General features: G+C 44.3%; 1 protein-coding gene across 1 annotated transcript; it reads right to left on the reverse strand.

Moving 5' to 3' along the window:
* Positions 1-157: 157 nt before the first annotated feature.
* Positions 158-26,029, reverse strand: LOC308593533 (acyl-CoA 6-desaturase-like). The gene is made up of 12 exons (XM_081205987.1): positions 25,296-26,029; positions 18,691-18,801; positions 14,988-15,185; positions 14,345-14,446; positions 12,195-12,320; positions 8,889-8,949; positions 7,725-7,801; positions 7,416-7,513; positions 5,674-5,770; positions 4,572-4,651; positions 3,735-3,860; positions 158-2,780 (listed from the first exon to the last, which is right to left on the reverse strand). The coding sequence occupies exons 1-12, from the start codon at positions 25,500-25,502 to the stop codon at positions 2,729-2,731; spliced, it is 1,335 nt and encodes a 444-aa protein (XP_081062113.1). The 5' UTR covers positions 25,503-26,029; the 3' UTR covers positions 158-2,728.
* Positions 26,030-27,144: the final 1,115 nt, after the last annotated feature.

A 27,144-nucleotide genomic window follows, 5' to 3' on the forward strand; every position in this document is an offset into this window, starting at 1 on the left:
TGAAATACATTCATGCAGGGCTTTTTTGTGACAGTAGTGACTGGTTTGGGGCACCAGCACCTCTCTTTTCTTTGCTGCCCGTGGCAGCCATTTTGTGCTGGCACCCACGGCACTTTTATCAATTTATGAATACTGGCACATCGTTTTTTTTAATAAAAAAAAGCACTGCATTCATGGAACCAGAAAGAGGCAGAGGGCATGAATCAGCCAAACCTAAGCACTTATGTAATTATTCAATACTTAATTACATGCTTAAACTGCTCAGTTGTGGTTTTTGTTTAATACTCAAGTTTGGCTTGATTATGTCCAGGTAGATTAAGGCAATATGTAGTTGTGCTATTAACACTCTGGTGTTTACTTCCTATATTATGTATCAAGGGTATAAAATATGGAATGTTCCTTTTAGTTCTGGAACCAGGGGTTTCCAGACCCTCAGTAGAAATGCTATTGAATAAAGTATGGTAGCTACACATACTTGGCGGCAAGTAAGATTTATATTACCTGCCAAATAGTCAAGAGGCACTGAATAGGCATTAGAAGCGGAAATAACTGCAATCTCATTAACTTTTAGTTAGTAAGAACTAACCCAAAATTTCACTGGGTGTGGGCAGCAAGGTGTCTTTCTACTAATGGCCCGCTGGCATTTAAATGTGGTCATTAGTAGAAAAAGTGGATGAACAGTGTACTTTATTTACAGTGCTAGAATTGCCGGCAGAAAGTATAAGATCCATGAACTGTGGGAAAGGCCCCAGAAACCATCTTTGAAGATACATGCCTCATTCAAATATCTCATGATTCTGGCCCATTGTGCTCGCTCACAGAATAAACTGGTTACCCACGAGAGGAGTCCCAGAAACCCCTGGATGCATGTTCTCATGGGTGTATTTACCGTATTTGATTTTTTTCCTGCCATTCCTCCAAGGAGCTCAGGGTAGTATATGTGGGCTTATTCCATTTTCTTCCTCACATTCCTGTGATGCAAATTAAGGTGAGAGAAAATGACTGGCCTCAAGATGCCCTGCGAACTTCATTGCTGAGTGAACCTAGGCCTCCTCCACTGTCCCAACACACATAATTGCTGCCCCAAGAGTGACCTGGGTATTTCCACATATGACCAACAGACTTTTGCATGAATGGCAAGAGGCAAGCTTCCTAAATATCTGAGCTAGTTTAACTGAGACCGTGAGCTAGACAAGGCTGCAAAGAAGAAGGAAAATCACCTAAGGTGGTTGAACTATATAGCAACACTGTACATGAGTTACCTGGGAACTTGTCACTGTTAATGGATCCAGAAACAAATCTTGATCTTTAAAGCAAGTCACTACCTGCTGTAGAGAGTACCTTGTTTCATGACAGACCCGTGTAATATCTGAGACTAGAGGCAGAATGCTCCTGTGGGCCCAGAACGCAGTGGCCCAATTAAAGCCCACGCACACACAGCTCTGAATAAAGCTAGTCAGGTGCCCAGGCTGGAAAAAGTGGGGGAAGACTAAACAGATGGCGCCTGCTTCTCATCCTGAAGCCCGGTCTGCATTTGCCCTGGAACTGCATATGCTCAGACCTGACTGGTGAATCATGCACGCAGCAGCCATTTAAGTGCACCATCCCCTATCTGGTGAGGAGCACACATTGGAAAGCCTGCTTCCCTGCACACGTGGTCCCTGGTTGGATCAGGCTAGCTGACCCAGGGTGAATGGGAACTACACCAGTTTATATGCAGCCCCATTGCAGAGAATGGGAAGTGGCCTGCAGAAAGGTCAAGGCAAAACAAGTACAGTATATGGAATTTTGTTCTAACAGTGTGGCAACTGGAGAGGGAGAGAGGTCTGCACACATGGAAAGGACCAGCTCTGAGCAAAGGAGACAGACCTGGCCTAGCTGCTTGGACCTGGGCCTTTCAGTTCTCCTTTTGAAAAAGCCGAGAGCAGAGAATCCCCCAATGTAATTCTCCATTAGATTGGTGACAATATTTTGTTACTGGGTGGTTGCTGTTGTTTTTCAGAAACATGCTTCTGGCATTTATTGTCTCAGCTGGAGGATAACAAGAGTGAGATGAGATGATCTCAAATGTCTCTTCCAATGCTAAGATTCTATGTAAGCCTATGATGCAAGGCCTGTATTTTATATGAGTTTTGCATTCAGAGGCACTTCACAAGTAATGAATATTATCACGATGATTAACTTATCTTGCCTTCCCTCCTCTTGTTTCAGCATCATTAAGGGGAAATGGGACCCAAGTCTATTAAAAAGAGCCAGCCATGATTGTTTTGCAATTCAAACATCTGCAGAAGCTTGACTGTTTTGAAAAATAAAATCTGTGTAGATGAATCAAGTACCTGAGAGTCTGGGACAGTAATAATAGTAAGTAGTAAGTCTCAGGAAGAGGAACAGGAGAGTAACTCTGCCTACTTGCTTCTTCACTCACCCTCCCTTCTCAAAATACCCCCCCCCCCACCTACTGGGCCAATTCTCAGCCATCATGTGTTCAGATCAGCGTTTTCCATTCATATTCTATGGAGACTAACTGACCTGTCTGAAACCCTCTCTGATTTTAAATAGCTCCCCTGAACCCACCCCAGCATCAATTTTAAAATACAGGAAATTCCCTTCAAGCTGTGTACACACAGATACACACTGAAATTGGACGATAAGAATACATATGTGAACACCCCCAGCCCCCAGTCCCCCCCCCTTTGTCTAACACCTTCCCCTTTGTTGAAACCCAGCTTCATTTATGGAGGTAGGCATCCAACCAGAGTGCTCCAGATTTCTTTAGGGACCTGTGGAGGAAGAAGAAGAAGAAGAGGTGTTCCCAGTGTTGGCATGTTCCTGCATTTACGTGTGCATAGGATACTCGCGAGTAGCAACAGGGTGGGGCCATGCTTCTCAATACTGTCTCAGGTGTTGCATCCCTGTCGCTGAACCACTCCCAACCTTTTCAGAGGACTGGAAAGCAAACTCTTCACACAAAGCAGGGCACACAATTGTGTGAGCATCCTGTTCACATGCAGCCCCTCTGCAGGAGCAGCTGCTTGCACGAAGAGTCTCACTTTCAGACCTCCACAATCAACATGGAAAGGTCAAGTGTGGATGCAGTGTCAATGGCAGTCCTGCTCCTGTTGCTATATATGGGTGCCCTACATGCAAGTAAAAACATGAATAGGGCTACACTCCTCTTCCCAAATCTGGATTTATAGGGCATGTTGATAACAACCTATACTTAAATTGTGAATTCCAATAGTTATTTAATGACCAAGGCACACTGTCTTCCTGTACAGGTCTTCCAATGGATTGCACAGGAGCATTTAAATGCCTGTTAAGGTGCCTGGCATTCCAGTACTGCCTGCTTTTCTCCTTCCATTACCGGGTTCCAGCATATCATTTGTTTCATAAACGCTATATTTGTCAATTTCATCTCACTCTGCCTCAGTGAAAGTCAGGGCAGTACATACATCATTTCCTTTTTTTTCTCTTTCACAACAACCTAGCAAAGCTGGCTGGCTTGAGCAATGGCAACTACTGTGCTTTAAAGGGAATAGGCAAGGTAATGTCCACAGGCCCAGCTCACTTGCAGAGAATTCCCAGCTCTAAACATGTCTGCAGCAAATGTCTGCACAGCAGTTGAGTTGGTTGAAGGTTCTGCCAAGGATATGGGCTACGGGCCTTGCGGTGTCTTGCCAGATTTTCAAGATGTGCTAGGTGAACACACTGAAAACCCCCGCCCGTTCTCTTACCCAACAATGTCTGAGAATGCTTTTATGATAGGTTTTTCTTCATAAGGGACATTGTACTTGGCACAGAGGGACCTCACCAACGGTGCTATCTTGTGGTAGTTGTGGCGCGGCATCGTGGGAAACAGGCTATGGTAAAACAGAAAGGAGAAAGCTTGAGGAAGGCCTCCATAGACTCTGTCCTTGGGGAAATGCACTGCACTGCACTGCCTTGCACGTTTGCTTACAGGAATAAGCAGCAAAATGTAGTAGTAGAAGAAGGGTCTGTACCCACTTCAGACTACAAGTGTGTGGTCTCTGCTGGTAGAAAACTAGCACTGTATGGAGGAGGCTGGGTTAGAACCCTAGACCCTGATGCTGGGTATTACCTGCAGTAATTTTTTAACATGGGAAGGCATTCAAAAGTAGCCTCCTCATCTAGTAGCTTGAAGGTGAGCATCCCTGTACATCACCTCAAGGCTCTGCCAACCCACTCTGCTGCATGAGTTCATGGCTGGTGTGTGTGTGTGTGTGTTCTCAGTGCAGACAGTCCAGAACTAAAACATTAGCAGAAGTCATCCAGACTTCCTGAGCAATTGTTTTCTTCTTTTTGTATCTAACACCGGGGTTTTATTTCAACCATATTGTAATGTTATGTTCTTTTGCTGTTAGGCACTGTAGCCACTTAGTGTACAAGTGTGGGAGAGAAATAATTATTTCAAAAATAACAAGGTAATAATTACCTTGCTTTTCGCCCTTCCTTTTTATGGGTTTCCAGTTCCCCCAGGGGGTTTCTATTCCATCTTATAGGGTCTGTTCTTTCTAGCAAAATTCCTTCAGGCCCAAACATTGCATACTTACTGGTGCTCTATTTGAAAGTTCAGGTGTCCACTGAACCAGTCGTTGAAAAAGGATTGTTCAATGTTGCAGGTAGCTGCCAACTGCAGAGTTCAAGGAGACAAAACAGTGAATCTTAATGAAGCCCAGACTTGGAAGCAGATCAAGTGGATTTCATAACAAGCTCTGCTCTTCTGTCACTGTCTGTGGTTCTAATACCACACTGCCATCTTCTACTCTAAAGCCACAATCCAAGGAAGTCTCAGATTGCACCTGTTTACACAGGAACTCCCTTGATCTCTCTACCAGTTTTAATTGCCGTGTTGTTTTAAGGGGATTGTTTTATTCCCTCTTTTAATTAGGAATGTTTATATTTTAATGTTCGTGTCACTGGTTTTTATATTTTCAAAACTGCTAAGAAGCCCATTTTGGCACAAAGAGGTTTAATAAATCAAGAAATAATAGTCATTGTGCAAGGGCTTCCATGTGGCCCTCTTGTTTAAATGGGGGCCATCTAATTTAAGCAAATGTTCTTCCCATGGCCACTGCAATGCTTAAATAGGCCCATCAGTTTTGGAAACCTGAACCAAGAAATCTAACGTTGGAAATAGTTATAACATGTGGTCTGGAGCCACTTTAAATATACCTTGAATAGATGGCAGCAAAGAACTTCATGGACCTCTGTAGTGCAGTTGTCAGAAATATGACATTCACCCATATATCAATGGGGAACAGGCTATCTACCACCAAAAATGTAATTTTAAGGGTTAGTTAGAGGTCAGGAGCAATTGGAGGGTTGTTGCTGCTGCTCTGCACATGGCCTACCAGCAGCAGTCACGGTTCCTTATTGGGAGGGGAGAAGGGAAGCTACTGGGTGCTGTGTGGGTGCATCGACAGAGACCATCTGCCACTCCCACTGATCTGCCTGCACAGCACCAAACTTCCTCAGTTAGATTTATTTTTAGAAGAATCCCATGACACAGACACAAAGGCTTAAGTTTTTTCCAGCATGATTTTAGAACCCCCACGGTGCAATCCCAGAAATCCCACCAAGTTCAGCGGCGCTTGCTGTCTCATTAAGGCTGTGCCAGATTTCAATAGTTCAGACTTTAGCGACCCAGTTTACCTGAGCACTGAGCCAATCTCTGTGCTTGTCATTGTCGATTTCCATTGGGATGTGATTCATCTGTGTGACCCATACAAACCAGTGGCTTTCCATGAACCTTAAAAAAGGACAAGGGGGGGGGGAAGACAAAAACCACACAATTCAGCCTTGTATATCTGGAAAGATTAATCCTTGGACAAAACTGTGCTCCGTTAGTGCAGGGGAAATGGAATTCTTGCCTGAATAATCAAAGGAGAGCCTCCCCCATTCTGTGCAGACAAACATCTTAGTGGTTGCTAGGTTTTCCAGTGGAAAGGGTAATTGGCATTTTGCTCTGCCTTTCTATATTGTGAGACACTTTCCATTTACTTATTTAATAATTTGCATATTCATTTTCTATCCTAAGCAGAGACAAGACAGCTGTTCATTTGGGATAAAAGAATGTAGTTGGACTTCAGTTCCCATCATCCCTAGCCACTGCCCATGCTGGCTGTGACTAGTGGGAGCTGAAGTCCAACTATATCTATTTGCCATCAATTCCCTGCCCCTGCTGTAGCCAGGTAGCCTGTATTTAAGCAGCTCAAAGAAGAAGTGACCTGGCTATGAAACCCCCCAAATAATAGACACCCCAGCTTCATAGCAGACTGTGTTTCTTGTATTTACTCGTGGCAACCGTACTGGGGAAGGAGGTGAAACTGGAATTTTCCACTGGACTGCTTGACATTTTTTTGTGTCTTCTCCAAGGGATTTTGTCAGTGACAAATATAGTAGCAGAAAGGACTGGTTCGTACATGATTATTTTTTCACTTGATAATGGGAGCTTATCTGAACAGCCTAACACAGATACACTGCCAGATTCCCCTCAAGCACAGGACTGCTAAATTGAGGGAGTTCACCAGATTCATAGGACTGTCATTTATCCAATGAGTCTGAAGATATAATTTTTAATATACCCTGCATACTGTTACCTTAATAATATTACTGTTTGTCATAGGATCAATTCAGAAATGCATAAATGAAGACAAATGAATGGGTGTTTTTTTTTTGAATGAATGTGAGCTGTTTTTAAAGATTATCAGAGGACCAGCTGCTGATGGCTATCTGAAATAAACAGGATTTAAAATACCGGAGTATGGGATGGCAACACAACATTCCTTAGAAGAGGAATGTCACATTTCAGGAAAGTTGTACTCATTTGCCTAGAGGTACCCCAGTGGGGGCATGAAAATCCATGCAAAAGAACTTGCATTCTTAAGAACAAGAAACACCATGGTGAGGGTGACAATGAAAAGACCTTGGAATCCTGAGGCCTGCCATGCAGTCCCAAAGCCTTCTAGTTCAAAGAACAGATCCAAACATGCTTTGCAACCATCTCTGGTAACTAAATCCCTGCAGAACATGTGTGAATGTGTTGAATGTTTAAGAACTCTTGAATAAATAAAACCAATGAAGCACTTTTGAAAACTGTGCACTCCTGCAACTCTGATTTCGGGCAGCATTCACGGCACAGCATTTGGTGTACAGTAAACAAGCACAGGGAAACTTTCCCTCAGAAAAAGAGAGCTAAAAAAGGGGGAGGAATAAGTTGGGAAGAGATGGGATGCAGCAAAGCCTGAGGTAGAACAAGTCAGCAAAGATAATACAGCGTAGTAGACCAAAGATGGATGACTGAAAGAGGTAGAAACAGTGTGATTAGGCTACTCTGAAGACACTCCTTAGTTCCACTGTTGGAAAGGGGAGGTTCAGCAAGAGGGAAACTTTACCTGACGAAGGTGAGGAGACACAAGGATCCCAGAACTCCATAGAAGGGGATATATAAGGTGAAATAGCGTAGGTAGTAACTGAAGGCCCAGGCCAGGTCCTAAGGAGAAAAGGAAGAGGTTACGTGTTGCAAGGGATGCTGCTGGCTGCCTCCCTCCTTCCACCAGTGCTGACTTCCACAGAATATGCAGAGAGATGCCTCTTCATTTCCCCCAGGAAGATCTCCTTGGAGTGGCCCAGGCCATTCAACTCCAATGGAATGAATGGGTTTGAATGAAGGCAATGCAGGGTATGGAGGATATTTCACTTACCGCCCAGAATTTGTGTCTGAACATGGTCATGAAGATTTGCATTTGGAAGTAAACTGGAATGAGGAGAGGTGGAAAAACTGAAAGGAAAACCAGAAGGCATTAGAGGAGGCAGGCAGGCATGAAACATAAAATGGCACCCTGCAGCTGGACAATGACCTTAACATGAAAGTTAGGGTCTGGAGGGAACTGCTATCACTCTGGGAAAACATGGCAAGAGGTTCTGTTTCGGTCTGTGTTCTATCCAACATCTCAAGATGTTAAAGAGACTAGGATACCTCTGCACCATTCCAGAAAGGCCAGGTTTCTACTTACAACCAGTTCAGCTATTTAGAAAACAGCAACCACCCATTTTAACTAGCATTCTGAACCACTTCAAAGTGCAGGTGGGTAATGCCAAGTTTGAATTCTCCACTAGGACAAATGATTCCCCGTATGTAGGAACTAGCACCTCAGTTTTAGAATAGCTAGCTCTCTGGATACAGAGAATTTATGACATGTGGAAATACTTAAAAATTACACTCTAAAATGCTGTAGTCCCAGGAGGGTTCTCTTGATGCTTGTTCCTAGTTTAACTAGAGTTTATAGACCAGTAACATTTATTCTTCACATTGCAAGAACCTGGAAAAAAATATGATGGAGCTCCATGTTTTCTTTAATAGAGTTGTGTGGAGTTGCATCATTTATGCCACAATAGTGAGTGTGGTGTAGTAGTTAGAAAGTTGGACTAGGCCTTCCTAGTTCAAACCCCTACTCAGCAATGAAGATCACTGGATGTAGTCAGTCACAACTTCTCAGCCTAACCTACATTGCAGGCTTGTTGTGAGGATAAAATGGAATATGTGGGGAGAAGAACCATGTATACTGCTTTGAGTTTCTCGTTGGAGGGGTGAGATAAAAATGAAACAATGGCAGAAAGGATAGAGTCGAGAGAGAAATATGTGGCATGATTCCGACTGGATTCTATGAGTTTCCAAATATGGAATACAATGAACGCTCAGAAGTGAATGAAAGGAGATCTACCCTATTGCTGCACATCAGAAATGTAGCAGGAGGGATCTTAATTCCTACACAGGGAGGGGCTTGTTTAATCACAAAGGAATTACAAGCAGGCTCCTACCAGCACTTACATGTAGGAAAGTGAAAGAAGGAAATGGAGATACTCACCAAAAAAGAAGTATTCGTGCTGATGGTTATATGGGAAATATTTCAGCTTCTTCTTTCCATACTGAGGAAAAAGGGGGGAAAAGGGCCTTCTCAGTGGTAGCTCAACAATTGTGGAACTCACTTTCCAGGGAGATTTGCCAAGCTCCCTTTCCTTTTAGGTGTACTTCAAAGCCTTCCTGTTTCAGAAAGCCTGTTAAAGTTACAATCCTAGGTACGTTGCCTAGGAGCAAGTCTGATTATACCGCAATTGCCTTTGTTTTAGTGGACTCCTATATAAATTGTCACTGTGCTTCTTGTATTGTTGTTATATTGGTTTTTTATTGTTTGAAATTGTATTTGTATCAGATTAATATTGTAAGCTTTTTTTCCTGACGATAGAGGATTATATTCACTCATTTAAGCCCACATGTTATTACATTTCATTTCTGCTATAATTCCCCCACCCCCCGCAAGAACCCCTAATACCGTATTTACATGAGCCATCGAATCTAATGCGCACCTCAATTTTCAAAACCTTGAAACAAAAAAAAGAGTATATGCTGGCAAATGTAAATGCACACCTTAATTTTTGCAATGTAATTTGGCCAAAAAAGGTGCACATTAGATTGAAGTAAATACGGTATTTACAGTCAGGTTTTTAAATATCCACTTTTCTTGTCGGCTGTGGTAAGTAAGAATTGCCATCAGGCAACAAGTCATCATCACCACCACCACCACCACCACCATAATCTTATTATTTATACCCTGCCCAGCGTATGGGAGGGGGAAATGGAAGGGGGGCCAAGGGAGGAGAATGTGTCCCCAACAATCATTCTGGGCTGCCAAAACCATGGTTTTAGCAAGATGGGATCTTTACACCTAGGCTCTATGCATAGTGGGGATGGCAGAACTCCTTTACCATTCTCCAGAGTTCACAGTATGGTGGCTCTTTCCTCAATTTTTTGAAAAACTGAAATGCCACCACTTTGTTTTAAAGGTTCGTAGTTGGAAAACAGCACACATATTTCTTGAGTCTGCTGGCTCAAACCGATTGCTTCGCTTTCGCAAAGGTCAGGTAAATGCCAATTTTCTGCTTAGATGGACTTTAGACAAGTGCCAACTGGATGATATGCTGACACTTATGTCCATGAAAGAATGGAAAACCAGCCTCTTCCTTTTCACAAGTTTCTGTGTGCTGCTAAATCATTTTTCAGTTTTTATTGCTGTTGTTATTAAGATCATAATCACTATTTGTAAATAATGATATTATTTTTAAATGTTGCATGTTGTACGGTCCGTGCCAGCAGGCTCACAATCTGATAGGCACAACGCTAAGAAGAGCGCAAGCAAATTCAGGCACCTGTTGATAAGGCTACAATTATCAGCTTCGAAATGGCTCAGTGTTGAAGGTTGGCATAGCTCCATTGTTAATTTTGTTTGAACATAATGAATCAGGCCAAATCAAGCGGTGTTCCTCGAGGGCACGCAGCGCTCTAGACACCATGATCAAACAGCATTCCTCTATGACACAAGGTACAACCTGTACACAACCATGCCCAGTTTGCCCCATCCCCTGTTTACTTTGAAAATATTCAGTGCCCTCCTCCTGGCTGAGGCTTTGGATTTAACGGCAAGCATCTTCTTAGTATGTGATGCAACAGCACACAGAGCGTTGCTGTGGCAACCATTTTGCAGAGCTCCGCTGAAAACTATGTTTATTTCTGGTTATTATTGGCTGAAGATCATTCTTTGCACTTTTGAACCAGAGCAAAGTTGTGTTCCAAGAAAGCAACCCATCACAAGGACAACATACAGCTGCAGCGCCCCAACATTATCCAAAAAAATGTATCAAAGAATAACATCTTACTGCCCCCTTTTCTTTCCCACCTATAGGAGGTCTATTTCCTGTTTTCGTAGAGGTGGTTCTCATATTAAAGGTTCAGGTGTGCTCTTGCAAGTCACATCTTTAGCTGAGGATAAGTGCACATCTAAGAGTGGGAGAGCATCTGGCCTTGAATGCAGGAGGTCCCTGTTTCAACCCCCAGCATCTCCAGGCAGGGCTGGGAATATCCCCCATCTGAAATCCTGAACAGCTACTGCCAGTCAGTGTAGACAATATTGGCAAGATCCAGTCCTCAAAGCAGGCAGTGAGCTTTCCCTGTTTAGGGAAGTTTTTAATGTTTGATGTTTTATCACATTATTATTATTATTATTATTATTATTATTATTATTATTATTAATCTGTTGGAAGCTGCTCAGAGTGGCTGGGGAAACCCAGCCAGATGGAGTGGGGTATGTATAAATAAATAAATTATTATTATTATTATTATTATTATTATTATTATTATTAATAATAATAATTATTATTATTAGTGCAGCTTCATTCTAGGTGAGTCTTCTGCAAACCAGCCACGCAGAGTAGCCAGCTTTGCTATCACATGGAAGTATGATAGTAGCAAGGACGGCCTCACTATTTAACAGTAGCACCAAATGGCCAGTTCCATATATGAATGAAACTGCCTTCAACATGAGATGTGACTGGTTTTTAGGAGAACTCTAAAGACTCCCCCCCCCGTCAGCTTTTGGATGAAGATAGGTCAGTTTTATTCTGGTGATGCTGTGCCAAACATCATGTTTTCAGATGTGCTGTAGATTATGATTGTATGGTTTTAATAATTTGTGTTTTAATGTGTTGTGATCTGCCTTGGGCGGGCTAGCCCTGAAAAGCAGCCTATAACTAATATAATAATAAAACCATGTTGTTATTGTTGTTTGCGGATAGTCTCCGAGTCATTGGCTCTGTCATCCAAATCCAAGGCTGTGCCTAATGAAGTCATCCCATTATTAGCACAAGGGGTTCCGCTATGCAACAGGACTTCCTCCCCCTCCTCTCTCCTTGCATGCCCCCAATCCTCCAGAGCCGATGGGGTCGGGCAAGAGGCTTACAGGGAGAGGAAAGGGAGAGGAAGTCCCATTGCATAGGTGGAAGTCTTCGCACTATTGAGACAGCTTTGTTTGATACAACCCATAGCATTTAATTCATATCCAACTGGTATGAAATTCAGAGTCCTAAAACTGGTAGGGTCAGTATTAAGCCATGGATTAGAATGTGGATGATAGTTTTCCCCTACAAAACTTGACCAGTCACAAAGTCCAGATAAACCGGCCTGCGAAAGAGCTTTGCCCCTCTTGTTTGCTAGTCATTGAGGTGCCACATAACTGCGCTGGGTTCCCGGCCCCCCACAAACATGCGAAGCGGGTTCCCAACTCTTGGAAACAAAGAGCTTCCGTGTAAATGCAACTTGATTTCACACCCCCTCTTCTTACCTCGACAGGCTGCGTGTCTCCCAGGACAAAGAGGTGCACCATGTTCACGTCCGGATCCTTCTTGAAGATGTTTGGTTTCGCATGGTGCTGGAAGTGACGGTGATTCCACCAGTTTGCTGAGGCGCCCTGCAGGAAGAAAAGATTTGCACGGTACATGGGGAACTCTGCTTTTTCAATGCATTTGTGTACACAAAAAGATGCCCTGCAATATTTTAATAATGAAAGGGGCTGGGAACTAGGTACAATAGTCAGTTTGGCTCCCGCGAACTCTTAGCTCCTTTTTCCTCTTGAGGTTTGAGTACCAATTTAAAGCGGCAGATCATAAGGCCAGCTTGCTGCTCATCACTGGCCTGGTAGGCAAGCAGGCTGTTGGGGCGGCTCCAGATCGTTTCCAAAAACTCAGGACAGACAGAAAGCCTTTGCTCACAAAGAAGCTTTCAATTCCAGCCCCAGGCTATGTTTATGGAAAGCAAGTACAACACCCTATTCATAGACCCTGGAGGTCCCCAGAGGAAAGCAAGGAAGCCTACAGCTTGGAGCAAACAATGTGGGCATTATCGAGAAATTAGCTAGCCAGTCCCAAAAGCCTTATCTGGGTTTTATGTGGCAAGGATAAACTACTCCAGCCAGCATTCCTTACTGCTCCATGGTTTGTGATCTTGAATGATAATCTGAAAGGAGGCACTTAAAAGAATGGCCATGAATGTCCATTCCAGGTGATGCTAGTCTTGCTGCTCTGTGTCTTTAATAGTTGCCTGGTAACTGCAGCAACAAAGCTTTTCCTGACACTTTATCTCCACACCAGGAAAAGCTTAATCTGCTTTCCATCTGTGTGTCAGGTTGCTGCTAAAGGCACAGGAGCTTGAGGGGGCGGGGGAGTTGACAGTCCTAGGTGACATACTGCTAATTCTCCTGGAGTATTTCAAGTTGGTGGTTCTTAGCTGTGATTGGCTGGCTAGATCTGTTGGATTTCTGCCTTTCAGGCACAGGCCCTCTGTTGGTTAAAAAGGTGGTAACTATTATTGGCTTGATCCTTATCTTCTGCCATAGCTCTTCAGCCTATTAATGGATTCTTGCAAGAAGTGATTTCCTCATCCTGAGCTCTTGAGCCTCTAAACTCATTGTATTTATTGTGAAATCTCTTGGACTCAGATCTTCCAGCTTCTGAGTTCTGAATTTATAAAATCCCTCACTTTGGAGTAAAACAGGTGAGACATCCTTTGATCCAGAATGTCCACACAGTGATTCCATTATTTTTTTTAATTTTATATATTTCAATTATTTTAATATTTCCAAACATGACTTCCTTCCCCCTCTTTCTGCAGTTCCTTAGATTTATTTTTAATATTTTCTGCATATCCAAATTAACTTAATTTGCTAATTTATTCATCTACTTTATATGTATACTCTTTTTAAAAATCTCTTGTAATACTTTCGGGATTGACTCTATTGGATCTTCTACAGATATCACCACGTCGTTTGCAAATGCTTTTAATTTATATTGTCTCTGTCCCACTCTTATACCTTTAATATCTTGATTACATCTTATTCTTTGCACCAATACTTCCAAACTATTATAAACAACAAAGGTGACAACGGGTAGCCTTGTTCCTTTAGTTATTCTACCATTCTCCGTCAGGATTCCTTAAGAAACTTAAAGGGAATAATATAGTCATACAAGTTTGACTGTGGCTAATGGTTCAGAATTTGAAGGGAATTTATATATATATATATATATATATATATATATATATATATATATATTGCTTGAGATACATTTATGTCAGTTCACAAGCTATACCCTCTGTGGGCACAACAACCTGTTCATCTAGAATAGATTCATTTCGGCTTACTCCTTGCTAAAGCAATCAGACACAAGAGCTAGAATTTACTGTTTTTTATCACTTGGAAGAGTGAGGTAAGCTGGCCTCCAGCTAAGATTGTGCTCTTTTTGTCCTGCTCCCTTAAAAGCTGCATGACAGGCAGAAATCCAACAGGCACAGCACTTCCCAGTGATGGGGAATGCATGATCCTTGGGATCTTTGCCAGTTCTGCAGTTTTTAAAGAAACTTTCCTACCAGGAGAAAGATGGCAATCTTAACCTCATCATTTCTTACTGCAGTTATTTCCTTAATGGGAAATGACCTTACCTTCAAGTGACCAATCACAAACTTATGAACTAAGTGGTTCCATGTAGACTTCTTAAACACAGAGAGGTGTCCAAAGTCATGCTGTAGCCATCCAGCCTGGGCCTTGGGAGGAAAGAGAATGATCATGAGAGAGAGGAAAGGCACCCCTAAGAGAAACTTGATATCAAAACCTAACTATAAGTGCTTTCTCTTCAGTTTTCTTTACATCAATGGTTCCCAAACTTCTCCCCACCCTGGACCACTTGAAAATTGTTGCAGGGCTTTGTGGACCACTTAACGATTTCCCTGCCTGTTCTAGCAATTGTAATGGGCTGCGCTAGATGCTGTATGGTTTTTTTTTAATTGTTCTTTTATTGCTTATTTTATTTCTTACATACTGTGTTTCATTACAATACAAATTGTAGGTTTATTTTTTGAGGGTATTTGATTCAGTTGTATTATAACATTGTAATAGGGAATGAAACACAACACAGTATTAAAGATGGCCCACCCTTCCGGTAACGATTGGCAATTATGAAGTTACAAGTTGTTTCGTGCTATCTTCAGTGCCTTTTTGAAGCAGTGACAGTATGCAACTTTCAAGGCATGGGTGAACTAGGAGGCAGGTGACTGCCCATTCAAGATCCATAGAACAAAGTTTCACCTGGGAAACTGCAAGGATGATGGCAAGGAGGAAGGTTGTGATCCAGTTAGTACCACAGTATGAAACCATAAGCCAAGCCAGAGCCTCCATCACAAGGATATGACCCAAGTAAAGAGAAAAAAACACAGGATCCGCTTGGAATAAGTTCATGTCTTCTGCTGTCTTCCTCAGGGCACGGAAATCTTCCACCAATTGAGACTGCAAAGTAGAAAAAAAAGGATATTAAAAGAGGTCCTCTTGATACCAAAGGGACTAAGGCACACTAATTTTTTTCTGGATTGCAAATTATGTAAAAGAAAATTATATGCCAGCATTTTTGACAACAGCAAGATGGCTTTCCCTCTCTGTACAAATGCATCTCTCTCGATGAGAGAGAACACAAAACAGACCCCCCACACACAAACATCCAGAAAAGCCCATCCATGAGTGAAGGAAGTGCCTGCCATTTCCACACACCCACCCCAATTTATTTTGTCTATTTCCCCCCTCCTTTAAAAAACAATAATAACCCAAAAACTACACAAGAAAGGGCCATTATAACCTTGGCAAGGGTACAATGCTGAAGTTTCCTAAGGAAACTGGGGCGAAGCAAAGGGGAGAGGAGGAGTCTGTAGACAGTTATGCAAACTCAGTTCTGCAAAACTGTGGCAATACTGCAGCATAAAACTCAACCGTTTTCCAACTGCCCCTGCCTGCAGCCCCAATTTGTTTTCCAAAATACCCCTTTCTGCGGGAATATATTTTGGAACAGCACAGCCTCTGTTTGCAGCGAAAATCATCCGAGACTCTCAGGGTTTGTCACTGCACCGCACCGACTGTGAATGCACCCTAGAGTCAGGTTACCAGACGTCCCCGTTTCCCAGGGACGGTCCCCGGATTTACAAATCAGTCCCCTGACAAATTCCATTGAAGTTGAAAAGTGTCCCTGGATTCATTGAAAAAAATCTGGTCTTCTGCTTTGCACCTTGCTAGGGGAGGTCAAGATTTCTTTTACAAAATCTGGTCTGCCATAACAGTACTGAACTCCTCATGGAAGCGTCTCTGATAAGCTTTCTAGGAAACCCTGCTGCCTGCTGAAATGTAGTCTGAACCGCTATTCCCTCTGGCATAGGAAGCCCTGAGCTCTGCAGAGTGGTGTTCCTGAGGGAAAGCAGCTCACGAGGCAGGTTAATGTTTAGACACTGGCTGGCTGTCATCAATGCAGCCATCCAAGAACAAGAGGCGGCAGAAAGGGCTTCCTTTTGCAATCAGCCAAGTGGGACGAAGTGCCTGAATAATTGATAGCTGGAGCGTTTGGGATTTGAGGGATCCTGAGTGACACGGCGACGTGAGGCCCGATGGGAAAGGCATCTGTGGATCCTGTTTGCAAAGCTGCCCTCCAGGCCAGAGCTCAAAATTTCAGATTATGAGAGATCCACGCATGGCTGGTTTCCTATCCGTTTGGAATATATATGGACGACTGGTTTGGTTATGTGGCCAGTTGTACTGGGAACAGGCTCCTTACAGGCCCATGAAAATTCTCTGGACATTTTATGTTACTTGGTAAATTTACATTCAGGACTCTTCGTTTCTTTGCAACACTCCCCCTGCTCCTCCCTGCCTCCTCTTCTATACCTAGGCCTTGTGTGAGGTTTTTCTTCAGAATATTGATTCTGTGACATAACAGCAACTCAGCTAATCTTTCTCTCAAGCTCTCTCTCTCTCTCTCTCTCTCTCTCTCTCTGTGTGTGTGTGTGTGTGTAAAAGTCACAGGTTTATTTCCAGCGGGCTCCTTTTCCTGTCTCTCGTCTTCGTATGTTGTCTCCCTCCAGCCTTCCCATATTCTGGTGTTTCCCTTTTTATTTTCTAATAGTGTCCCCCCCCCCCCCGGCTTCTCTCTCCCTGCTTGTTTCTTGCAGCCTGCTTTCTTCAGGACTACATTTATCTTTATCACACACCCCCCCCCATTGTATGGCATTTGCATATATTTTTGTTTAATGTTAAGTCGCTTGGAGACCTTAGGGTGACTAGCGAATAATAAGCTTAATAAATAAATAATAAATTATCTGCACATTAAAGGCAGTCAGAAGCACCCCTGAAGCCACATGTCTCTGGAGATGTGTCCCTCCCCCGTTCCTCATTAAGGCATCTAACAAAACAGCTCATCTAATAGCTAGGGATGGCTTTCAAATGGAAAGTTAATTGCAAACTTGTGTCCGCCTCATGCTTTATTCTTTACCATTCCTTTTCTTTCTTTTCTTTTTTTTACAGCCTGTGTGACCTTGGGTGGTGGTGGAATTATCGTCATAATTTTCCATCAAATCATTATTCTAGTTATTTTTGGAGGATTCTAAGATACAGCATTTATTAAGCAAAGTCAATGTTGGTAGGTTGGACTTACATTGTCCTAAGCGCATTTGAGAAAAGGGAAACCTCTAAACCTGAAGTTTACTAAATATTCCACCTTCCCTAAAACCTTTTTTTTTTTTTTTTTTTTTTTGCACATACAGCAAAAGGAGGTAACAGTAGACTCCAGGGGCATAGTACCTCAGTTCAAATAAAGCAAAGGCAAGCTGAAACCCAAGAAGTCTTGCAGTATCAGTTCTTCCTATTGGTCTACAGTGTCAAATATCCACCGTATTACAACCCTTGATACAGTTCTGGATGGTAGTATTTAATCCTCAGATGAATCAATGTTCTATGCTTTCTTTGACACCTCAATCCTATAATGTATTTTATGACCCTACAGAAATGTCTACACAGAAACCCTGAATCTGGCGTTACGGCATAATCATTGTGCTGATATTTTCTGTGTTTTCTACTGCTATCCTGTTTTCTTTCTTGGGTATCCACAGACTAGTTTAAACTCTGATCAGTATATCTGTGCAGTCTCAAGGTAGATTACTTTGCAGGAAAAATTCGAATTTGTGTCTGCAGCCTCCAAGCGCATGCCACTGTCACTGGTTCATGCCTATCCACATACAAAGAACTCCCAGAGCTTGTGAGGCAGGGCTGCACTTTGCAGAAGCCAGGCTAGGGTTATCATATTTCAAAAAGCAAATGGCAGCCCTACTAATTCATCTTGGCCAAGTTTCTCCCAAGGGATAAATAATTTCAGCTTTTAAACAGATTTGCCTGGGATAGGCTGGATTGTCTGTAAGATACTCCCCTTCTGACACTCAGTGCAATTCTTCATTCTCCAGTGATCGTTTGTCCTCCAAAGCACCACTTCAAATATTGTGACACACTTTACAGAACTAGCTCATGAGAGATACTAATGTAGAGTAAAACACAAAAAGGAAAACTGACTGTAGATCAGGGGTGCAGACCCTCCGGCCTGTGGGCCAAACTTAGCCTGCTAGGCATCCCTATCTGGGTCGCAAGGTTGTTTTGGCACTTGACATAATATATGACATTAGGTGTGAGGCAAGTAAGGACAGAGCCTTAAAGGAACAATGGGCACTTTAAGGGGAACTCCTGTTCGCTCCTTTGCTGGAGCTAGACACGCTTTCATCGTCCATCAGTTGATGGGTGGCGGGAACATTGCTCCAAGAGGGGAAAGTGGTTTCCATTGAAACCATGGTTATGAAAAGCACTTCTCCCTCCCAGCACTGCTCCTTGAACCTCTGAAAACCAGAGGGCTGTTTGAAAGCCCTTCTGCAAACAGCTCAGTGCCATCCTTCAAATATTCACTGAACATATAGGAAAAATTGCTCTTACTCACGTTCTGGCCTCTGTCTTGGCTGGGTTCTCCTGGGGCAAGTTCTCCAATCAATAATGGCTTAAGAAACTTTCTTACAAACACAGGATCAGGGTGAAAGGCCTTAAATGCATCCTAGAATGAAGAAATACACAATTGCTGTTCAAAGAGCTGTTACCCACTCTTCCTTATCTCTCATAATCATTTTCCCCTTAGAATCCAGAGACTTCTTTCTACATGCAATAATCCTTACAGATGAGCCAGTGCAGAGCAAATTCCCAGAGTGGTTTGATAACCAATCCCTCTTCTCTGGGAATTGTAGCTATGTGAGGGGAATTCGGGTCTCCCAACAAGTCTCAGCACCCTTAACAAAATACACTTTAGGGCAGGCATCCCCAAACTCGGCCCTCCAGATGTTTTTGGGACTACAACTCCCATCACCTAACAGGAGCAGTGATCAGGGATGATAGGAATTGTAGTTCCAAAACATTTAGAAGGCCAAGTTTGGGGGTGCCTGCTTTAGGGGAAGCCATGACTGTTTAAGGTGGTGATACCATTTTATATGTTTTGTGCAGACAGGGCCTTACTGTAGGAATCAAACAATATTCCTTCTGATTACAGATTCTCAAAACACACACACACGTATAAAATAGTATATAACATTGAAAATCTCCATCTCCCAGCATAATTATTAGTAGATAAGCAAACAGAAAGCAACATATTTTCACAGCCAAAGAGTGAGTGGGTGGCAGAACTAGGAATCCTAATCTTGCGGTGCTTTATTCCTAGGGACTGGTCTGACTCAAGTCATTGTCTCTAATGAGTCCTTTGTTGTCCTTGCTTATGGAAAAAAAGGAAACCTTAATTAGTAAGATTAGCTTCAGCAGCTTAATTCACTTGGGAAAAGCACTGGAACAGGGGACAAGGAGAAAATAAATTAGAAAATGCTGGAAAGGAGAAAACAAGATAGGAAATAATATACAGATAAGGATAGCTATTAAAGCATAAATGTGAGGCACCATGGAAATTTTATCACCAAATGTGATTTCTGTGTGCAAGCTGCTACCTGAATCTGCAGTCATCAAGAAACGAACAAGCATGTGCATAAGCCTAAAGGATTTGTAACTGAGGGAAATTTCCAACTCCTTATCTTCCCCTAGAGCCATATAAAATCCCTAACTCCTTCCTAATTCCCAGCAGAAAACACTCCTGCTTAAAGTTGTGCATTGCTAATTCACCTTGCGGCAACATAATCTAAGGCTGGGTGCACCCAGGCGATGAACATTTTGGTGTGCTCATTAACTTCCAGAGTCTACATGAAATGAAGGCTTCACCTTTAATTGGTACCAAATTTTTCCATGTGGTGAACAGGCGTTGTTGGGGGTACTGGAGCACAATTTTCAGCCTGCAAGACAAAACTCCTACTGTCACTGAAAGAGGATCAGATGTGAGAGAGCTATCTGCACTGTATAATATAAAGCCAAACAAGGGGAGTGTAGACAACCATTATGTGGGCAGGCCCTTTGTGCCGCTCCCTGTCAAAACACTGGATGCAGCATCACTGGACTTCTTCCTCCTCCTTTTGAAACGAGTATAAACCTGAAAAAAGCGAAGGAAAGAAACCCTTCCCACATACTTCAGCCCCCTCTGATACCCAAAACAAATGGTACAGTGGCTTGGAAGGAAAATGAAAGGTTGTGGGATGGGGGGGGAGAGCCAGGGAAGCTTGCTGCTGAGCCACACAATGCCCACCAAAGAAACAGCTAAGTGTTTAGGGAGATGACAATTGGCCTTACAAAAGATACTGGATAAGCACTGTTTAATGCTAGGGAAAATTTGAGCCTCCTGGGAACCGACTAATGGTCTTCATTACAACCCAGTAACCGTACCTTGCTAGCACTGGATTAAAGGACCTGGCAAGCCCTCTACTGGGATCATATTCTGGGGCCATAGGCCTTTCTGACTTATATGTCAGACTCATACACTGCATGCACACCACATTTTCTTTGCAAAGCAGTCATGCTATTTTGTTGAACAGATATCCATCTCTTTTTAGGTTCTTGAACACATTGCTAGCAGATGGCAAGTAACAGTGGCATCTCCTTGGGAAGCACTAAATGGCTTCAAAAATGCACTGTGAATGAAGTCACACTTGCAGTAAGGGTTTATGCAGTCTGAACCTGGCCAAACAGGAGACAGTCCTATGGTATTGGAATTGGCTGGCGGAAGCTTCAAGGACTCGATGTGACTTTGGGGCTTGCACTATCAGCTTCCTTGCTACCTGCTCAAACTGTGTGTGTGTTTGTGTGTGTATATATACAAGGTACAGTAAGCCTCTATCATTGCCTCACCCAAAATGAAAAACTAGCTTGCAACATCCTAAAGAAGGTGATCAGGCCTGTCACCACACTCCTGAAGTTCAAACAGAATTATGGTGGCAAGCAAGCAAGCAATGGTCACCTTCAACAATACACTTGAAAGAACATGATGCTGCAGATTTGGCTCTGTGTGTCCCCCCACCCCCCATAAGTACAAACACTTCCACATGTGCTGGTTCATGAGACTGATAGCTTTGTAGTGGATGTACAACATTTGGGAGAAAGAGCATTCATGAAATCCTAGAAGGGATGAAAAGGCAATGCAGCTAAACCAGTGACAAAAGCTGGGAGCCATCAAACTTGCTTCTGCAAGTTGGGAAACTGTCATATCTGGTAACCTCTAGGTTAGTTTACTACAATGCATTTTACACTGGGCAGCCTTAGAAGACACTTTGGAAACTACAGCTAGTGTAGTATGCAGTCGCAAGATTACTGACTTGGTCCAGAAGGTCTGAGCACATTACACTGATTCTGGCCTGACTGCACTGGCTACTGATGAGTTTCCCAATTCAATTAAGTGCTAGTTTTAACCTATCAAGCCATATGCAGCTCAGGACCACAATACCGCAAAGGCTGCCTCTCCCAATATGAATCCGCTCAGAGCAAACTATCTTCATCAAAGACCCTTCTTTATGTACCTTATCCAAGGGAGCTGTGGAAGGTGGTCACATGAGAACAGGCCTTTTTGGTAGTGGTTCTTCCTTGTGTGGAATGTTCTCCTCAGGGAACCATGCCTGGTGCCTTGGTTTTTATGGGCCAGGCCAAGACATTTTTATCTGCCTAAGCCTTTGGTAGTTATACCAGCTTCTACTGTGGTGCTTACCTTTTACTGATATGAGATAGGTTTTAACCTTATTGTGTTGGATGAGCATTTTAATTATTTTGTATTGTACACTGTGTTTAAATTTCCTGGTTTTTATTTGACTTCATATATATATTGTTAAGTTGCTTTGAGACTAAGAAGCACAACAATACATAAAATAAAGGAGGTAATTTGTTTTTAAAACGTTGCTCCACAGAATCACACAATCCAGACATTTCAGCTCATTGTGTCTCTTCAGTCTTCTTTTTAAATGTTGCTTTGAAAACCTCCACTGTGATTTAAAACAACAAAGACAATAGAATCACTGTGTGTTTCAGTTTGGGAAGTTCAGAGATGAGTGGGAAATGAAAATTACAATGTAAATGATTTAACAATAAAACTTGCAGATTGGCAGGACATCTGGACCAATTGATTTTAATACATGATGGCTGCATTTCGAAGAATGACAAGTTGATTTGAAAGCATGTAGTTCTTCCCAAGAACACAAAACGGATTTATAGACAGTGGACAGAAGTAACCACAGCCAGAAACATGCAGCCAAGGTACCTGGCCAAAAACATCCATTCTGGCTACAATTCTTGTTCATTCTGTATGACAGACACACACACAACCAATGGAGAAGCACAAGAGAGACTTAACGGAGCCATGACTCAATACAGATTCACATTTTCTCTATATGTGAAAGCCTGTGGCTGCTTTTGATTAACACACTGTTTGCAAATACACTCCTAGAGGTTACTGGTACATGTCCTGTCTGACATGCATGTAGAAGGGTGGAGAACAAAAGGCATACTCACCTGCCACCTCTGAAGGTGGACTTTGCTGAATTACATGAATGTGTGATTTCACCCTCACTTCTGAAGATTTGCTTTAGACACCTTAGCCTGAGAATAAAGCTGGGAACCTGTAGCCCTCCAGGTATGCTGGACTCCCATCAACCCCAAGCAGTATGATCAATAGGGATGATGGAAAACAGTAATGATGCTCTGAGTATTGCCAGGGTGCTTCACTTTCCCATGAGTGATCACAACCAGCTGTAACACATTTAGGATTTGTCCTCAGTGCCTCTCAGGTCCAGAATACTTCCCCTGCCCTCAGTTTCAAAAATAGGAGAGAAGAAGAAAGTAGAAAACAGTGCCTCTGAGCACATGCAAAGAGGCCTTCCTTCATCATCAGGTAACTACAACCCACATTCACCTGAGGAAAGGTTTCCGGAGCAGAAAATGCAGCTGGAACACATTTATGAGTCCCATCACCTTCTCCGTCCCACCTGCTGGCACACAATCTCTCTGCATTTCCTGCTTCTCTTAATGGGCATATCCAGGTGGTTGAAATGATAAAAAGACCTCATACACCTACAAAGGGCTACCTTTGAAGGTGACCCGGAAACTACAACTAATCCAGAATGCGGCAGCTAGACTGGTGACTGGGAGTGGCCGCCGAGACCATATAACACTGGTCTTGAAAGACCTACATTGGCTCCCAGTACGTTTCTGAGCACAATTCAAAGTGTTGGTGCTGGCCTTTAAAGCCCTAAACGGCCTCGGTCCAGTATATCTGAAGGAGTGTCTCCACCCCCATCGTTCTACCCGGACACTGAGGTCCAGCACCGAGGGCCTTCTGGCGGTTCCCTCACTGGGAACCAGGCAGAGGGCCTTCTCGGTAGTGGCGCCCACCCTGTGGAACGCCCTCCCACCAAATGTCAAAGAGAACAACAACTACCAGTTTTAGAAGACATCTGAAGGCAGCCCTGTTTAGGGAGGATTTTAATGTTTGATGTATCACAGTATTTTAATATTTCTTGGAAGCCGCCCAGAGTGGCTGGGGAAGCCCAGCCAGATGGGAAGGCCAACAGAAGCTGGGGAAATATCCAGTTCAGAATGAATTACCCCCAAATGGAATGAGAGTAAAAAAAAAAGTTTGTGGTCATTCAGATAGGGCTGGGATACAGCAAGATGCTGAGCATCCAGTAGGCCGTGATAGCCCAAAGGGCCATGGGAGGGGGAATGAACATGCCAAGCAAATCCACAGAGGATGCCATGTGCAGATATGCTCTCTAAGCTATGATAGAGGAAGTGGGGTGCTTGGTTTCAAAAGCAATCATAGAAAGGTGGGCATAAAGGAATTCTGGTCAAATAGAGAGACGCAGCAGTATACAATTATCTTAATGGGATGCAGTTAAGGCAAACTTTTTGAAGCTGAGGTCCACATTCACTTGAGGGAAAGTGATCAGGGGCGCATGCAAGCGGTGGACAGGGCTAAAGTCAGAAGTGAGGAACAGCACAGCTTCCCCTCCTCTCTGCTATGTCTTCCCTCTACCGCTTCATTCATCTCACTCACTCACACACACACTTATACAACTTGTTTCCCACAGGCATCTAGTTGGCCACTTTCCCCAAACCTCTCTTCTCCTGGCGTAATCCAGTAAACCAGAACCTGGGTAGACAAAAGTGCTTCTTCAAAGCTTGTATGGTTAAACTATGGAATACTATCACAACATGTGAGGAGGACCCCCAACTACGGTGGCTTAAAAAAAAGGGGGGGTAGTGACAAATCCATGGAGAATAAGGCCACCAACAGACAGACTCCCTCCAGGACCAGCGGGCCTCAGGAGTCCAGTCGCTAGGGAATAGCAGCTGGGGAGAGCTGCAACTCTTGTGCCCATGTCCAGCCTGTGGGCTCCTCAGAGACATGATCTGACTGGCCACTTTGGGAAGCAGGATGCTGGGCGAGACGGACCTTTGCTTTGAGCCGCACAGTTCTTAACACGCGACTACCTTCCCCGCGCTGTGCGTCCTGCCCGGAGCTAAGCCTCCGCTGGCCGGCTGCTCCCCTGCAGCTTGCGCTTTCAGGAGCCGCAGCTACTAATCTTGCAGAGGCATCCTGGTTTTGCTCCTTCCCGCCGCCGCTATGCCTCCTCTGCTGCCGTTACTGAAACAGGAGCCCGGTTTGGGGGGGGGCGGTGGAATGAGGCTAGCCAACCACTAGCTGCAGAAGCAGCTGCCGGGCGAGGGGAGGACGCCACCAGCTCCTTTCCTTACGTGGGGGGTGGGGAGTCTCAGGGGAAAACCCCTTGCAGAAAGAGCCACCCGAGCGCAGCTCTTTGGCCGGCCTGCAGGCAAACCTCTCTCCTCCCCGCTCTTGCATTGCTACAATGCTCCTTCTGCAGCCTCCCAGCCGCCGGCAACCTTCCAGCTTGCAAGCACCCCGTTCCCTCTTTGCATCCAGTCCCCGTTTCATGTCAAACGGCGGTTCCTGCCAGCCCTGCGGCTGCAGCGAGCTCCGCGCTGCGGATTTGCCAGCCCTGCAGCGGCTGCCGCCGCCGGTTCCCTCCCTTCTTCAAAGCAGCAGCAGGTGAGCGGCAGCGCAGGAGCCGGGCGGAAGCCATTTGCGCCCTGCCAGCGGCACCGGCAGCCGGAGCCCCTTACCGTGGCATCTTCGCCGGCGTAGTGGCTGATCACGCGCAGCCCCCCCGGGTGTCGCTTGGCCCATTGGGTGATGTTGTACACTTTCCGCTCGATCACCAGCCACTTGTCCGTGTGCACGTTGTGCTTCTGGATCTCCTCCCAGGTGTACGAGGGGCTCGGCGCCTCCCGCTCGGCGCACATCCCGCCCTGCTCCTCGCCTTTCCCCATGACCGGCTTCGGCGCGCTGCTTCGACGGCTCGGCTTCGCGCTTGCTGGCGATGCGGCGAAGCGAAAGGCTCCCCGCCTCTCCGCTCCGGTTTAACTCACCGACTGCGCCGCCGCCCCCTCCGCGTGCTCTTTGTCTTCGCCTTGCCGCCTGCCAGCCCTTGTGCAATTTCTGCCGGCTCCGCCGCCTGCTCTGAAGTGCCCCCTAGGCTGCAGCGGCGGACTTTTCCCTCGCAAATAATCCCTGCGCCAGCCAGCCAGGGGGGAACCTCAGCCTCTCCATCCCATTCCATGAATCACCGACGAGGATTCCGGAGGGTAATCAGCAGAGCTCCTCCTCCAATCGCCGCTCTCCGCCGGCCAAGCGGGGCTCTGCCATTGGCTGGCGCTAATCTTTCGAAGGTGAAGGCCGGCTGACCTCAGCTTAAAACTTGAAGAAGCCTTGATATTGTGAAGCGGGCCGCCGCCGCAGTGCTTGCGCGGGGCTCGCGGCGCTGGCCCAGGTCTCTTCTCAGAGGCGGCCCCGAGGGCGCCACCGAGGCAGCATCAGGCACGAGGAGCGAGCGCGCGCGCGCCTCAAGGAAAGCTTCGCGCCTTCCGCCAACGCGCCGGTCTTTGTCTCCAAAATTGGCACAAGAAACGAAGCTGTCAAAACTCAGGACAGCCGGCTTCCTGAAAAGATTCCACACACACACAAAACGAAGAAGAGTTTTTACAATTATGCAGATTTGCCTCCCCGCTATCTTCAGCCTAAGAGAGTCCCAATCTGCTCCTCATGTCAGTGTCTTATCTCCCCAACTAGGAGATCTTGGCAGTTCTCCCAGGATTGCCTATCAAGAATACCAACTTGTAAAATATATCCTGCAGGGTGGCCCTTCTTTATTCAGACCTTTAGGTAGGTAACTTAACTCAAGATTTAGGCAATTTCAGTTCAGGATCCATAAATATTTTCCTGTATGTCTGCATAACAAAATGAGCAAGGTTGGTTTTATAGACATTGTTTTCTGATTGCACTTACATGAGTGAAACAAAGGGTTCTTTCTTCCTAATGTTTTTTTTCATGTCAAGTTGCTTCTATCAAGTACATAAAAGTGATAGGGTGCTGTTTTTTTCTGTTAAAAACTCGTGGCCACCAGAAGGCTGTCACAACCATACCCATTTCCATGTGACTGCAATGTTATGTATTTTGCCATAAATACATGTCACATTGCAGCACCTCATGCATGTCTTCCCTGGAGTCAGGGGAGATGTCATAAATTCAGACCTTTGCCACTTTCCCAGGAAGGTAAAACAAATGTTTTCACCATGGATCACCTTTTATTTGTTGTCACTGAAAAACCTTTCCCTCACTTATGAACAAGCTATGGGAGGTAAAAGTGTAGTTTTAAATTGTTGATTAGGCATTTTGATCCCCACTGGGTCTTTTTCACTTTGCAGTTCACAAGGACAGATTTGTTGGGTTTAAGGCTATGAAACTTTGCAGAGGAATCTCTGATGTTACAGATTTAAAGCTGAGGGAGAAAGAGAACCTTGCAGGCATGGAACATGCCACTCTTGTTCCACAGATCACACACAGTTCCACAGAGTCACAAAAACGAAACAAAAAAGCCACAAAAACAAAAGCGCAAAATAAATAGCTGAAACA

Source organism: Podarcis bocagei (assembly GCF_964188305.1).
Source record: "Podarcis bocagei genome assembly, chromosome: 1".
NCBI classification, from domain to species: Eukaryota; Metazoa; Chordata; class Lepidosauria; order Squamata; family Lacertidae; genus Podarcis; species Podarcis bocagei.

Bases quoted from the DNA above. Each gene is read 5' to 3' on its own strand.
- LOC308593533 (XM_081205987.1), bottom strand. From the start codon at position 25,502: ATGGGGAAAGGCGAGGAGCAGGGCGGGATGTGCGCCGAGCGGGAGGCG. The intron at 7,514-7,724 runs GTAAGTGAAATA...TTTTCTCCTTAG, and splicing joins TCAGACACAAATTCTGGGCG to GACCTGGCCTGGGCCTTCAG. The intron at 3,861-4,571 runs GTAAGTATGCAA...GTTTTACCATAG, and splicing joins AACTTTCAAATAGAGCACCA to CCTGTTTCCCACGATGCCGC.